The sequence below is a fragment of the Cricetulus griseus genome, chromosome 3 (assembly GCF_003668045.3).
Source record: "Cricetulus griseus strain 17A/GY chromosome 3, alternate assembly CriGri-PICRH-1.0, whole genome shotgun sequence".
NCBI lineage: Eukaryota > Metazoa > Chordata > Mammalia > Rodentia > Cricetidae > Cricetulus > Cricetulus griseus.
Window position 1 is genome coordinate 63622654 of NC_048596.1, and position 16413 is coordinate 63639066.

The following is a 16413-nucleotide window of genomic DNA, read 5'->3' on the forward strand; positions in this document are numbered from 1 at the left end:
TGCGCTAGTTTCTTTGCGAGATTTATTTGGGCGGGAGGTAACTTCCTCGGCTGCGGCTGGGCTCGAGGAGCCGTGGCGCGTGGCCGGGGGCGGTGGCGGCGCTCGTGGCGCTCGCGGCGACGGGCTCGCGGGCTCGCGGGGCTCGGCCGGCTCGCGGCGCGTCAGGCAGTCAGTCGGCGAGCGCGCGGCGGCGGCGCGCGGGCGCGGCGAGGGGCGGCCGCTCCCATATATGGCGCAGGCACCGCCCCCCGACGTCACCCTCTGACAGCGCCGCTCCCGGGGGCTTCGAGTTTTGGCTCCCGGGAAAGGGTCCATTCCTCGGGGAGAGAGGGCTGAGTTTTGTGCGCCTCCGTCCGCTGCGCGCGCCGCTCCAGGCCCCGCCGCGCCCCGCCTGCGCCCGGGACTGCGCCGCGGCACTCACTGCCCCGTTTATTTGTCTTTGGAGCAGGCGGGCCGCGCCAGAAGCGGGCGATCCCGCAGTGTCCTGCAGCCGCGGACGCCGCCTGGCTAGGATGACACCACGTTGAGCGCGTCTGCAAACAACAACAACAACAAGCGCCGCCGCGGCCACCGCGTCCACCGCGCCCCTGCTCCTCCGAAGCGCCGCGCAGCCGCCGGTGCAGCCCGCCTGCGTCCCGCCGTCCGCAGCCCCGGCCGCCGGTGTATGCCGCGCCTGCCCGGGACGGGCTGAAGCCGGCGCGGCCGACCGCAGGCGCCGAGCAGGGCCAGGGCGGCCAGGGCAGCCTCCTGCCGCCGAGCCCCGAGCGCCGCCGACTGCGGACGCGCTTTCGGCTGGGAGCCGCGGCCGCCGCCAGCAGTGTTCATGTTTGGGATTCAGGAGAATATTCCGCGCGGGGGGACGACCATGAAGGAGGAGCCGCTGGGCAGCGGCATGAACCCGGTGCGCTCGTGGATGCACACGGCAGGCGTGGTGGACGCCAACACGGCCGCCCAGAGGTACGTACCGGCCGCCCCCGCGCGCCCTGGCCCCGGCCCGGCCCGGCCCCCTCCTCCGGCCAGCGCCGCGCTGCTCACCGGGCCGCTGTCCCTTTCCTCCTGCAGCGGCGTGGGGCTGGCGCGGGCGCACTTCGAGAAGCAGCCGCCTTCCAACCTCCGGAAATCCAATTTCTTCCACTTCGTGCTGGCGCTCTACGACAGGCAGGGGCAGCCGGTGGAGATCGAAAGGACCGCTTTTGTGGACTTTGTGGAGAAAGAGAAAGTAAGTGCTGGCTGGCGATAGCACCCTCCCTCTCCAGGAGTAGGGGGCAGTCGGTGCCCACTCACGGGGTCCGAGTGCTCCCCTCGGCGGCGGGAGCGCTCTGCTCGGCGACCCCGCCGCCACGTGCGGTCTCACTGGCCCCGCCAAGGGCCGGGCAACTTCTCTGTGCCCTCGGACTCACTGGGGGCGAGGGGAACGCTGGGCTTGCGGCAGGAAAAGTGACATCACCGCGTAGCTGCAAGCCAGGAATCCTGCCTGCAGTGTGTGAGGCCGAGGGGCCTCGATCCTGGAGGGGGACCGGAGCGCGGTGACCGCGCCTGACGCGGCCACGCTAAATGCAATTATTTATCGTTGCTTTCAGGAGCCGAACAACGAGAAAACCAACAACGGCATTCACTATAAGCTGCAGCTACTGTACAGCAATGGTGAGTACCGCTGCCTGCTGACTGCCCTCTGGCCCTGTGCGCTGACTCTCCCTTCCCGCGATGGTTACAGGACATAAAGATTTTGAGATTAAAATGACATGGGTGTAAACACGAAATCTTCTCATGGCATAGAAGGAAAACAAAACATAAACGATCGATAAGTCGATGGCACTTCACATGATTAACCGGTGGGGCTTGAAGTAGAAAGTAAAAGGGGGATCGATAAGGGCTCCTGCAGAACATCACTTTTAAGTGACTTTTTTCAATTTTGCAAATTAATGTTAATTATTGAGATGGGGGTAGCTCCATAAGCTGAGCATAACTTACTTCCTGTGCACGATTTAGAAAGAGAAAAACCCTCTAGAGGCTCTGGAAGGAGTTCGGACTCTGTTTCCATAGGTGCATTCTCTTTTCGAAAAATAAATGACCATATGGGCCCAGAGCTGCACGCAGGCCTGCTCTCTGCCAGGCAGACTTCTTATACCTCCAAATGCAAACCCTAAGAGTCCCGAGACTCTTAATTAAGAAAAGAAAAATGTCAGAGGCGACTGGGGTTTTCTGTCTCCCTCCCAATTTTGTAGGGATTGCCTTAAAGCTTTGCTGCCCCGTGGAGGCAGTAGTCCCAGGCACTGGCTTGCCGAGGACCGGTTGTCCCTCTTGAGGTTCAGGCTAAAATCTTGCTGAGAATTTCTGTTTTTTTGTTTTTTGTTTTTCTCCTGCCACAGGCGTCAGAACAGAGCAAGATCTCTATGTCCGCCTCATAGATTCAATGACCAAGCAGGTGAGAAAGTTTACGCCTCTGTACTCATTGTTTTGTCCTTTCTGCTGAGCTGGGGTTGTCCTGGGGTGGAGAGAGCAGACTGACAAATGGATCTCCTGTATTTGTTTTTCATTTCGCTTCCTTGACATGCTAATGAGAATTCCATATTTATTGGAATAAATGGAGCGGTTGGTACAATAGTTTATGCTGTCATTAAAGCAGGACATATATGCTTTATTAAATGACTTGTGATTGGAATCAAACTCTGTCTTAATTAATTATGGTAATTAATATTTGACAGAAAAATTTCAAGACCCCCTTGTTTATTTTTAAATGTTTCTTTCTCTGCTTGGAATAATTTCATTGATCCCTCCCCCCTGCAAAGGCAACCAACTCTGTCCCAAAGCTCATCGAGTTAAGCTCGATTAGTTATTTTCCCTCCTCCTTTCTAGTGTCATGGTCTAGTAACACGAGACGTGTGTTTGGATTTAAAAGTTAAATGTGCTAGGGTGAAAAGTCACCTTGTTCTCCTCTAGTCCATCTTCACCTCTCAGCCCCCCATCTCCATAATTCAGAGTCTGAGCTCCAGGGGTCACCGAAACCCATCCACTGCTCTGCTCTCTCTCCCACCCTCTGTCATACCTTGTAAATAACATAATTACAAGCAGTTCCTTATTAAATTATTTAACCTGTCTTGGTCAACTTTTCTGATGATAACTATTGGCTATCAGTAATGTGATTAACTGCAGAAAAGCGCCTCATTGCTTTTTGACGGTGTTCAGTCTCTGGCTGCTAATGTTGTCCTGGGTGATGTGTTATTGTTTTAAAAATGTTATTTCCATTTTCTTAAAACAGAGTGTTGGGTGGATGTGTATAGAATTCCTAAATTAAACACACCCTGCACTGATTCCTTTAGAAATTAGAATATACTTGTAAACTGGGCTTCACACTTGAAATGAAAGTAGCCTTTTCATTTTTGATGCTAACTTTCAGAATTGTGAACCAACTGGGAAAGAGCCCTTCTCCAAGCTTCCTGCAGTCTGGCATACATGCTTCCCATTCTCTGGGCACACTCTGCACATTTTATTTCTCTTTGAAAAAGTTTGTCCTTACCTAGGCAGCCAGAGCGTGAGATTTTAATGTCTACAACGGCAGAGCTGTGTGGTTTTTCTCCTAGAGCAGAGATCTGGCAGGTAAACCTGTTTTTCGGACACAGACTGTGGTGTGCCCTTTGCCAGCCTTGCACTGATTCACAGAAGCTCTGGAACTCGGCTGCTGTTTGTCAGGCTTCCTTTATTTCCTTTGTATGTTGGGCAGAAGGTTTTGCGAATCGCTGTAGTCTAATTAGGAGGGTTTTACCGGCGCTGCTAAGTTTCTGTGCCTCACATACTGGAGAAGCAGGGGGCTTCGGTTAAAGTACACTTTTATTGTCCATTTCGTCTAGCATCTTTGCAGTGTACACGGTGCAGAAAATACAGGCATTTAATCTCCTCCCTGACGGGGACAGGGGGAAAAAGTAAAGAAATAGCCCAGTAACTGATCAAAGAGTCAATGGCGCTGAACCGACAGTTTATGGATTTCTGTTTGTGCTACAAAATAAAAAATAAATCAAATATAAACACGGGGATCATCGGAGGACAAGCCATTCGTTCAGAAGTACTAGTGTCGCCAAGGCCGATAGCCCAGCAGCCCCAGGCTGCCCGTTGGCCTGTGGTGACTCCTGCTACTTCTGTGGTTCCGAACGGGCTGAGCTTCAGGCCGCGGACGGAGGTTAGACTCTCCCCTCTTCCCAGGAAGCCAGTCCCGGACTCCTAGCAGAAAGGGCTTTGTCCGCTTGGAAGTGCAGGAAAGTGCCGGAGGACATTGGAAGTAATTTCCAAGGGGGGGGGCGGGAACTGCCGAGAGGGCAGCCCTCCCCCTCGGAGGAATTTTCTGCCCGGAACCTGCGGCTGGCGGCCCCCGCCTCCCGCCCCTCCCCCAGTAGCCTTTTCTCCTCTTCTTTGGGCGAGTCGGGCGGCGGCGAGGGCGGCCGAGCTGCGGCTCCCGGCGGTGGAGCCGGGCTGGGCGCCGGCGTGAGCGCACCTAGGGCTTCGCACCATCTGGCGGAGCCTCTGCTCAAAACCCACCCGAGCGTGCGCGCAGACACTGCCTTTTTACCCGAGAAAAATCATTGTTAGCACTTTGAAAATAAACACCAGATTGGCCATTAGCACTTTCTTTCCAAATATCATCGGGCGAGGAGCACGTGGCCGGCGGGCAGGGGCGCCCCGGGCACGGGCCCTCCTGCGGGCCGTCAGCTCCCCGGCGTGGTGCGAACACGTGCGGCCGCTGTGCACGGCTTCCCGCTGGTCCGGGACGCCGAGCCACGCAGCCCAAGCCGCGGGCCTCCGCTAGAGCTCCGGGTGGGGTGGGGGAGAGCAGAGCTCAGGGCTGAGGGCTGCGACCCGGCCAGGGCAGCGTCTCATAGGGCGAGGAGGGTTGCTCCTGCGCCTTGCGACTTCTTGGCTTTCTGTAGTCTCATCGTACTATAATCGGCTTCTTCCGACAGAGCGATTGGGCCTTAGTGTAGACAATGGCCAGAGGAGACCGCCAGGCTGCCATGGCCCAGGCACTAGAAGCGGGGTTGGGAGTCCGTGCGCCCTCTCAGGCTGTACCCTGGTCTTGGCATACCCTGCCTTGCCCTCCCCGCAGTCCCCTGGAATCCAGGCCCGGCGTGCGCTCATGGGAAGAATTCGGCAAGCAGGCAGTGCGAGGCCTCTGAGGCCTGGCTCCGTGCCTAGGGTGGCTGGGTGGGAGGGTGGTCTGTTATACCGGTCGCCTCCCCTCAGGGGCTGTGCACCTGCCACCCGCAAGGCCTGCAGTGCCCATGGTGGTTTGGCGCCGAAGCCGCAGGCTCTGCGTGACCCCTGGTCTTGGCATGACCCCTCTTCTTGTCCCCCACGCAGGCCATCGTTTATGAAGGCCAGGACAAGAACCCGGAGATGTGCCGCGTGCTGCTGACCCATGAGATCATGTGCAGGTGAGCCCTGGGAGGCGGGCGGCCCCGGCGCCAGTCGAGTCTACGCAGGGACGCTTGCAGGCGCCGGTCACCCCACCCAACTGCGGGAGAGAGGGCATCCAGTGAAACCTAGTAGGCCGGAGGCCCCAGGCTGGGCCAAAGCAGCGTCCGACCTCATTTCCCCATCAGTGATGATGGTCAGTGCGACCCGCTGCTCAGCCGAGCGGATTAATATATTGGCCGCGTCGTGCAATATAGTTAAAAAAAAAGAAAGAAAGAGAGAAAGAAAGAAAACAGACCAGGGGATGCCTCTGTCCTCGCGCAGGAGTCAGAGTTCACTGGGACTCATTTGACTACTTCCTTCTCCGACGCTCGCATCCGGAGACGTACAATTGTCTGTTATTGATAAAAAGGAAAGCCTTTTGTACTTATTACAGAGCTCGTGTATGTGAGAATTGGATTGTGATTCTGTCAGTTAACCTCTTCCCTAGAGCAGCGATGCATCGTTCATATTGTTGTTAGATAGCGTGCCGTTACTTGAGATCTCTGTCAGAAGAGCAATTTCCCACCTGTTTTTTTTCTAACTACCACAAGAGTTTCGCCCCTACATGGCGAATAAAAACGCATCATTGACTTTGTATGTGTGGCATGTGAAATATAGTTGCAAGGAATAATAAGGAAAGGTTGTGCAGGCTTGCAGCCTACAGTAGCAGGCCCCGTACTCTGAGGGGCATACTCTCCTAGGCTATGGTGCCTGTTGCCTGAATGCCACTTCTGAGCAGAGGTATTGTTACAGCACCAATATACAAAAGCTGACTTTTTCTCATATCAGGTAATAAATATAAATTACAACCAATAAAGTGGAATTTCTTTATTATCCACTTCTGCATGTACAGCAATTAACATAGAAAGCGCACAGATGTGATTTAAGCTCTAAGTGGAAGACTGTAGACTTTCTTTAATCACTTTAGCTGTCAGCTTTAAAAGGCTTTATATACTTTGCCTACCATATGGTGTTAATTTAGCTAATTTAGACATGTAACCATTATACAAGTATGCTTTTTTAAAATGCGAGAAGCATAACATTTTTGTTTCGTTTCTGCCTTAATTAAAGTTTCAATAACAGAGTTAAAGGTAGGCTTAAAGAAGCGACAATAGACGTTTGTGATAGATTGATGCATGCTTTTGTGCTTATAATTAATAAATGCCCCAAAGAAATATTGGTTAGAGGTGGCATCTTGCATCTTTTCCAGAAGTAACAGCTTGACAATTGGAGGTAAACAAAAGCTGAAGCTGTGAAAAGTTATTCCCCAGCCTCCAGCCTTTTCTCCTCAGTTCATTGCAAAGACAAACACCAGCAGCATGTTTTCTGCATTTTAGCATCATAATTTGTATAGGAGCTCTGGCTACCCTGCTAGTATTAATAGATGTGTTTAACTCCTCTCCTTCTGGCAGAAAGTTACAACAGAAGTTTAGCTGAAGAGCATGTGAACTCACTAGGTTGAAATTTGTCAAGCTGCCTAAGTAGGAAAACTATTTTCTTGACTCCTACCGCTTCATTGTCAGACTTTGAAAAAAAAAGTTACAAGTCGGACAGAGGAAGCTGAGATGAATACTAAAAGCCATGTTTGCAATTGCCCCACAGCCGGTGCTGTGACAAGAAGAGTTGTGGCAATAGAAACGAGACGCCCTCAGACCCTGTAATCATTGACAGGTAAGGATGACTTCTTTATTTTCAAAACAAAATGGTAGCAACAAGCAAAACTCTCTGCCTTGCTTGGTTTCCAGTGGCTCCTTAGCTTTGAGGCTGGTGTTGGGCTCATCTTGTGCACTGCACCATTTGTCCGCGTGTGTTATCATGCACAGGTGGGTTGACGTGGAAACCCGGTGGCTCGCTCTGTGGGGATTCAGTAATTGCTTGCGAGTTGTCAAGGGAAGCAGTTTCATCTGCCACTGCTCTCACTGTGAGGAGCACTTTATGCCTAGAGAGTCTCTGGCTTTAAACCCAGAGATATGTCATAAAATGCTTTCTGCTAATTTGTTAACAAGTCTTTCTTTTTTTGCATTATTTATTTATTTATTTATTTATTTATTTATTTATTTATTTTTTATCTTGGATGGTCATTGAAGTTGAAGCTTGGGTGGTGGTGCTCTTGCAATCATCGCCCAGTGGTAGAATGAATTTAATCTGCTCTCAATTAGTTGCAAAATGTCTCCTAATTTTTTTCCAATTGTGGCTGTCGTTTTATGTCAAGTAGCAAATATGTAACTAACAAACCAAAGTTGTTATAATTGAAACTAATTACACATGCTGGTTACATTTCCAACATTAATTTCCATAACTAGATTAGCTATATGCATTCTTTAGGTTTGCTGTTCCTCATCTTGCCATTTATCATGTTCCTTGGGCAACGTGGCATCCTTTTAAGATACCAATCATTAGTCCTAATGGTGCTAATGTGCACTTGGCATTGCCTTAGTGGAAACAACAAAAACACTGCCATCCTCCCCTCCTGACTCACCCAGGCTATTCTGAGGAGGACAGGAGATTTCTTTCTTCCCAACAATGGGGAGCAGCAAGGGGCCCAGTGTGTGATTGACTGCAGATTTTGAAATTGGTACCCAAATCGAATAAATGTTAGACGTGTATATATGACACCAGTTTTGTGAGGCAGAGGGTTAGACTGTTTTGAAGAGGGGTTGAGTTTCAGCAGCTTTCATTACAAAGTTATCTTTTGATCATGAACTTTGCTGTCCAGGGTCTGAAAAATTAAACCCGGAAAACCCCACGAGTTAAGCCTAAAGAAGTCTGCGGCACCGGTGGGGAGCATTGCTAATGTTTAACTAGCTGGAATAGCTGTTTGCTTAGTGGAGAATGTTCGGTATCTGACAGAAGGGACAGCTCTCTTATTAGTAATCAAATAGGGCTGACCAGTTGTGGCCGTCACTCAGGCAGTTGAGAACAAGTTCAACACTTTACAAAACTGAGGCTACAGAAATCAATGTAATTATATTTGTTTCAGTGTTCTGGCTATGGAAGTCATACAGCTTTGGGTTGTTGTCTTGAGATGGAACTTATTTTATTTTATTATTATTTTGGATGGGCTGAAAGTGTACTAAACAGCCATTGGAAACTTGTCTGAGTGGAAGATGCTTGAAAAGCAGCCCATATTAGCCTTTAATGTGAGATTGTGAATATGCTTCATCTCTCCACTTGGAGATTTTAAATGTGGTTTGTTTTTAAATCAAGACTTAAAAGAAATATGCCATGATGGTGGAGAGGCCATGTTGGTTTGACTCACATTGTAGACAGTGATTTTCCCTTCAAAAGCACTTTGGATTTGTTTGGTGTGCAATCACTTATTGAACATTGATATCGAATAACATCCAAGGCTCAGTTTTTTATCACATGATGGGTGTGCTTTCTTCTGATATACAAAATTTACTCTTTAATTCTCTTTTGAGGGGGTCTTTCTTATACTTGTTTAATTAAAATATATGCAAAGACCACTCATACCTTTATAACCTAAGAGAAGTATGTGATCATTGATATTCTAGAAGTGCAAGAGGAAGGGAAAAATGTAAAAACATTTGGTTAATGGGTTTACCATGTTTATTTGAATAAGGAGGATTGAAGCTCCATTTACGCTTGGCATAAATGCTTTGGAGGTCTTAATTATTGATGAAAAATCTGCTCTGCTTCTAAATTCAAAGATATGACAATTTTATAGGATTTTTAATCACCTTCCATGTTAGGGATTTTAAGGTAAGGATAGTTTTATGTGCTGACAAACACAGTGTGCATTTTTAGCATTTTTAATGACAAAATACTAGTAGCATTTTCCTGCTTGCTGTAAATCCCTGTGAACTGATTGTGGTATTGGCACTATCTCCAGTTTAAGGCATATTTCTAGGAGAGGAAAAAATGAATTTAGTGCTTGCTAGGACAGCTTGTGTTAATCAAAGAGAGAGACTCATCTTCAGCAGGCGATTTCTTTGGAGCAGTATGGTCATTTGCAACAGAGATGTGTCTCAGTTTCCTAGAGATGATCATTTCTGTGGGGTGTGGACTGCCTCTGAAAATTAGTTGCTCCTGTAGAGTTTTTAGACTGGGTTTCCTCTTGAGTATTGCAGAATAAAATGTCCCACCAGATCGGTGAGTTTACAGGTCCCCACCAGCCCTGTCCTCACTTGGTTAGTTGGCTTAAGAATTCTTTCTATACAGTGTGCTTCACCAGCTCCTTATGGCCTTTGGATACATTTAGTAGGTTCTGACCAGATAAAGCATATTTGTCCTGAGGATATAAACCAATAATTCCAACCTGAATTGAGATCAATGGACCCACGTTTGCTCCAACCCACACCAAGCTCTTCCACACGTTGAGACCGCTTTGTGTGTTATGAGAACAGGGAAGTAAGCTCCCTGCTCTGGCAGGGTAATCACATTCTATAGGCCCTGATGCCTTAAATCAATTAATTACACAATTTAGTTTAGTTATCTTTCAGAAGTATTAGATACTTACAAATGGCATGGAAGACACTTCAGAGTAAGGGGGGGCAGTAAGGATGTCTCCCATTAGAAATCTTTTTATTTATTGTGAAGCTTTTCCTTATGTGGACTGGTTTTTTTTCCCACATAAAACACTGTTGGAGAAACATTTTTTTTTATAGTTCCATGTATTTAAAATAATTTAGCAACTTGCCAAGTTGTGAAGGAACATACCATTGTCAAGGTATGGCCTATAAGGGACAACATAGGAGCATATCTGCATACACTGAATTGACCTACAAAGAGCCAGATGCAAGAAAGCAGGCCTACCTCCTCATACACACACACACACACACACACACACACACACACACACACACACACACAGCCAAGCCACCTCACATATGCAAGTGTATGTATGCAAATGCATACACATTCACATATACATGCATGCATTTTTATGGTATTGCTGAGGAGGAAGGGAGTATTATTTTCCTCATGAAATAATGTTTTCTGGGAAAACACAAAAGCAGATGGTCTTCATTAGGAACACCCATTGTCCACATATCCCAAATATGAGCAGATAAATCTCTCCTGTTTCACCCGTACATTCCAAGGGCTGCAAGTGATTACAGGATGTCGGCGTAGCTGCTAAACCAAAACCACACTTGGGCTCACATTATTCGCCTGTGCCATCCGGGTCTGTTTCCTCAGGAGCTCTGCAAATGCCTGGGGAAGGCACATCACTTTACCATCCCCTTCCTCGCTCAGCTTGGGGAGCACTGAAACACAGGGTCCAACTGTTGCAGCTTGTGGAGGACTCAGGAGCAGGGCAATGCGGCTGCCCACTTAGGCTGGCTGCACACCATGGGCCGTGTGCAACTGAGAGCATGCTCTGCAGGGCGGTTCCAGATGGCACTGTCTCTGGCGTCCTGCTCGCTGGCATCTCTGCAGCAGGCAGTGCCCCCTCCCCAATAAATCTGGCATTAGTCTATAGAGTTTGGGAGACTTATCATTCCAAGTCTGTCCTACTTTCCTGTCTGGGAGCCAGACATCTGTTTATCCTATTTTCTTTCATACAGAGTTTGGAATGGCTGTAGTTTTTCTTTTGGGGGGGGGGCGTGCATGAAGTTTTGTCATATTTAACAGCTGTTACAGAATTTCAGCCCTGTGGGCTCTGAAAATACTTTTCAGCTGACCTCAGATTTTTATACATAATTGACATTGGGTTGTAGAAAAACATTATTTGCTTAACCTCTCATTGTCTGCGATTTCACACCGTCTCTGGTCCGAGGGTGTAAGTACCAGAGATTTTAGCTCTGTGCTCCCTCTCAGCCTTCCAGAGCCATGCTTTGATTCATTTGTGTGTTTTAAGTTTACACCTTTAAAGTGATTGCAGAACGGTAGCCCAAAAGGACTGGAGGTTTTCTTTTTCTTTTTTCCTTCCCTACTCTCTCTCTCCTTTCTCTCCTTTTTTTAGTCAACAGTGTTTCCTTTCACTTCCTGTCACAAAGGTCAAAGAGAGCCGACCTTTGCTGGCAGTCCTGCTTGCTGAATTATTCATGGGATTGACTTTTTGTCAGCACACACAGTTGTGCTCTGGGACAATTTATTCATTTACCTCATTTAAAGCTCCTTTCTGCACCTGTTCAAGTATTAATATCATGTAATTTGGGCCTAATGCCGATTTTGCTGAACACTCATTATATTTTTTATTAGCTATATTTCCAAACGATTATGTATGATTATTACCAAGCCTTACAAACAGCACCGGGTTATTCCCTAGCCCCTTACATCTTCTTGTCAGGTTGTTTTCAGAAGCAGGGTGGATAAACATTTGACCAGTCCCGATGTTTTTATTCCTACTCCATCTCCAAGCGGAGAACTTAAAGCTCCCTCCCTCATGGCCTTGCACGAGCATGATTAAATCCAACTCGGCGAAGCTGTACAAATGCCAGCGTTTATAAGGTCAACGCTTTTGTTAAAAATGCTATGTAAATGAGGATCTGCAAAAAGGGACATTAAATAAAATTAAATTCATTGTCTTCTTTAATGTCATTTACATTTTGGCTAAGCCTCGGCCTGTCAAGGAGGATTTTAAAAATAATTTTAATTACACATCATTTAGGGAACCCAAGGTTTTCTATTCAGCAGCATTTGGATAACCGGCAAAATGGAGACCTGTTTGATAACTTCTGAAATGATGGACTGTCATTCTGTATGCATAATACAGCAAGAACAGCATAGTTTGCTGTTAATTTTTCCTTCTCAGTTTTCTTGAAAGTGAATATAATTATCATCAAACAGGCCTCGAAACCCTGGAGTCCTCCTCTTGGCCTTGGCTGGGAAGCTGAGACACTCTTTGGTTCTGGGTCTGTTTTAATACATGGGGACTTCAGAGAAGGGAAAATATTGGCTAGATATTTGGCAATATTAAAATGCACTCTGGATGAATGGAGTGGCTACAAAGACTCTGATTCTGGTTGGCACGAGCCCCACTTGGCTCAGCCAGGCTCAGGTGTGAATGGCTGTTTTATTCCCTGGTATGCCAATGGAGAGAGGCAAAAAGTTCACCACATTCATTCATCCCTTAATATTTTTTTTTAAATAAACTCCTGAAAATAAACAGAAAAGGAAGAGCAGCTTAACAGAATCACAGTGTCACCAGTGTCATTCTTTTATTTTGATAGGGCGGCACCAGGAACAGTGCCCACTTTGTCTGCATGCTTCTGTGTCCATCACCCTGCCACAACTGTGTGGCAGGCATGGCACATCTTTGTATATGCCGATGGTGTGCGTCACCGTGAGTAGGGTGTCAGGGCCAGCATCAGGCCTAGGGTTTACATCTCTGCTCTAGGCTGAGGAGGCTTGCAGAGATTTATGGCTGCCTGGTCTGGCTGGATAAGGCCTTACAGGGTGACCAGGCCAGGCCAGTGGAGCTGGGTTGGAAAAGAAGCCACAGGCCCACAATGACTTCCACAGCACTCCTAACCAGCTCAGATTCTCATCAGCTCTTTCAAGGGCTGAAGCTGTGTGGGGCTGCCTGTTAGGGGCAGGCAGCCATTGCTATGAAAATGCAGGGCCGGAGGGAGGGGCCGGAGGGAGGGCTGTCAGAAACGATACTCCAGGAGGGATGTTGACGCAGACCATCCCGCGCCTCTGCGGCAGCCTTATCAGGTGAAGAGCAAAGATATAGCCAGTGCCTGTAATCGTGTTAGGACGGCATGGACGAATTGGATTACCGTATGGAAAGCCGTCCAAACTCAGAGTTCTGTTACGCATGCTTACAGGAAGCAAATAATTACGCTCTGTGCACCAGAAGATAATTGGGGCTGGCCAGAGGCCTTCTTGTGACGCTGGAGAACGCAGGAGAAACTGGCCTCCTGGAAGCATGTGGGGCGCACCCAGGGAGGAGGGCGATCTTCCCCAGATATAGGTGGCTCAAGTTGATGCTATAATTTTCGGTTACTTTTCAAAGATGGTGAATAATTTATCAGAATTCAAACTCTCAGTAGCAACGGGAGGCATGTTGGAGGAGATAAAAATTCCAGGCTCTAATGATGGAGATTGTCGTGGCAGACAGGAAGTGATTGACAAGTGGGGGTACAGGAAGTGAGAACTGGAGGAGCTTAACCTGTACTTGGCAGAACTGCCTTAGCTTGCACTCCAAGAAAATGAAAACCATTCACCCCTCCGCTCCCGACTGCTCGCCAGAACACACGCTCCTCCTGTTTGTTTATCTTAGTGGCAAATCTCTCCAAAATGTTTGTGGTTAAAACTCTACATAATGAGACATTATGCTGGCATTATGAATGCTTTAAAATAAAAATATGGCTATCATTTAGAAAAATAAGTGGAGGGATTTTATGGGTTAAGGGTTTTCTTGTATTTTATAAGCTTCTTGGACTTGGGGGTAACTAATGTTCATTGCATCCTCGAGAACACTTTCTAAAACGCTTGATTCAGAAAGCAGTTCGTCACATCTGCCAAAATTGGTAAATGCTGTAAATTTGCCAAGCAATTGGATGAAGAGCAATGTGTAGGGACATAGGGGAACTCTGATTTTAGTTGCTTTCGCATCACTTATTTCTCATACCCTTAAAAAAAAAAAGAAAAAAGGAAAACCCTCAAACCTGTCCATCTGCAATTCCTTCACTGAAGGTTACTCAGTTAGAAAACATCTAGGAGGGGCCCTGTGTCTATGGATGTTGAGCATCCCCTGCAAGCAGCAGGGCCATACCAAGTGCCTTCCCGGTAATTCACTAGGAAATGAGTTTACCATGTGCAGAAAGGAAGGGGCTCGGGTGGTGTTGTTGCAGGACACAGAGCCCAGGCCTCACTAGCGGAAGAAGTCGGCTCCAGCATGTCTCTGCTGGAAGACTCAGGAGCTGCTGCACATCTGGGAGGAGGCCTCCTTTGCCCTGACAGGCAGATTTAGCCTGCCCCAGCTCTACCCCTGCCCCTTCCTCCCCCCCTTGTAATTCCCAGCTTTTTCTCTTAGAAGAAAGCATCGAGGGCAGGGTGCCATGTTAAAGTGATACAACCAAACATAACTTTGGCAGTGTTCAAGGACCTCAAAACATTTGCCCTTCTGATGGTGAATTTACCGGGGGGGGGGGGGAATCATGCTTGACTTTGGAGGCTGGCCCAATGGTATAGGCTCCTATAAGAGCATAATACCTCCTTTTCTGGGGGTTTCACCAAGAGTCCAAGTTGTAGACAGTTGTACAGGGGGGATGTTCTAGTCTGTATAAAAGACAGGTCATGCCTGTGCCTGGTCAGGGCCATCTGAGGGTAACACATGTACAGTACCAGCCCAAGATTTGATTACAGGCCCAGAAATGTGCCCCACCTTCCTCAGGAGTACAGGTGGCATGGACCAGTAGGTCATCCAACTTTGACAAGGGATAGGCCCTGTCATTAGGAACAAGACAACTATAGCCCGTTGGAGAGGGTGCCCCTTCCAGCCAAGTCAATTTCATCTTTCTGGTTCTGGAGTCAGAGATGGTTTCTGCCCTGGCTTGAGGACACGCTTCCTCCTTGAGCATCTTGTTGAGACTCTCAGTGCCATAGGTTTAATATGTAGGGTCTAAGTACTGTTCCAACAGGTCCTCACCACTCAGAACCCTATGCCCAACTCTGTAGAATGCCACCCGCAGGCAGAAGGGGAGTCTGGGCATTGTGGGTGGACCCAGGGAAGCAGAGACCACAGGCAGGGACTTCTGGAGCTGCCTGACTGCGCATCCAAATTCATTTTAGGTGGACAGAAAACTGAACTGAAAGGATAAGTTCCTTTGCCATTCCTCCTTGGTCCTAAGCTCCTAGGCTGAAGATTTCGCTCTGGGTATGGGACATTGGTTACAATCCAACTAATGCTGATACATACTAACTAATGTCCACAGATGGCTGGAGGGCTCACTGGGTGTTTTACATCCTGTGGAGTTTGACTAATGTCTGATAACATGTATCTCCCATCATGTATCTTTGCCTAAGAGTATCCTTGTCCTAGCTTTTGTTCCCAGTGTCCCACTCTGTGTCTCTCTCCCTTCCCAAACTCATGGCATTTGCTCATTTGCCCCTGGATCCCTGTCCTTCAGGGATGCCACAGGTAGGGTCATACTAAATATGGCAGCAGGCTTTCCAGACCAGTTGCCTCCAGGAGTGGCATGCCCTAAAATTTTCCTCGTGTCCTTTCAGAACCCACTGCTAACTCTTTTGTGATTCTTTTCATTCTTCCCCTCTCCTTTTCTCCCCTACCCTCCCCCTTTAAAAGTTTCTTCCTCTCTTTCCAGTCTTGAAGCTTTGGTGTTCAGCTCTTTCATTTCTGAGCTTGTATGCTGCCCATCATCTTTGAAAGTTGTTTTCAGGGTTCTTGTGGCTTTTGCAAGCTGCATGTCCCACTTGCCCCCCACCCCCACAAGTTCTTGGCTCCTTTACAAAAAGTTAAAACCATTTTAACTTTATATTAAGCATTTATTGAAGTGGTATAGCTCAATTTCACTTATTAGGGTTTTATTTCCTAAATAATACTGTTTGGAATATTTAAATCATGTAGGCCATAAAAGGAGAATGATTAAATTATTGGAAAGGCAACCCTGCTGCCCCATGGCATAAAAATGGGATGAATTCAGCATTTGGTGTAGTTGTTGGCTTTTTTGGCTTAATAAATTAAACTACAAATTTTCCTAATTGCCAAACAAAATGTTAGGCCGGCTTTAGCCATTGCTGACAGTAAAACAGAACATAAAGCCTGCTGAGAGTTATATGTGGTATTTAATATGAGACAGAGTAATGCTTGGGCTTTTACGGTTAAGTATGAATTCACACCCACAGCATTTGTTTCCCATTAGGAAAGGTTTGTAAATCAGATCAGTGTGCTGGGATGGGGTGGCCGGGTGGCCTCTCCTCTTGATATTTGGTTGTTGGACATGTGGCCAGAGATGGCTTCCCATCCACTTCCACATTCTCAATGAAGCGATAAGCCCCATGACACCCGGAAGATTGGGTCAGGAAACAAGTTGG

The 16413-nt window shown here is 47.8% G+C and overlaps 1 protein-coding gene across 15 annotated transcripts in view; it reads left to right on the plus strand.

The window, feature by feature from the left end:
* The first annotated feature begins 700 nt into the window (after positions 1 to 700).
* Ebf3 (EBF transcription factor 3) overlaps positions 701 to 16413 on the plus strand; it is a 117171-nt gene continuing 101458 nt past the window's right edge. For 5 of the 15 annotated variants that reach the window (XM_027409086.2, XM_027409093.2, XM_027409096.2 and 2 more), the window contains exons 1-6: positions 703 to 957; positions 1063 to 1219; positions 1581 to 1644; positions 2370 to 2425; positions 5350 to 5423; positions 7048 to 7116. In XM_027409086.2, the coding sequence (XP_027264887.1) occupies positions 824 to 957; positions 1063 to 1219; positions 1581 to 1644; positions 2370 to 2425; positions 5350 to 5423; positions 7048 to 7116 (554 nt within the window). In that variant the 5' untranslated portion in view covers positions 703 to 823. Of the gene's footprint in view, positions 958 to 1062; positions 1220 to 1580; positions 1645 to 2369; positions 2426 to 5349; positions 5424 to 7047; positions 7117 to 16413 lie in introns of all 15 variants that reach the window. The other 10 variants (XM_027409084.2, XM_035442137.1, XM_027409090.2 and 7 more) reach the window with 4 other exon arrangements.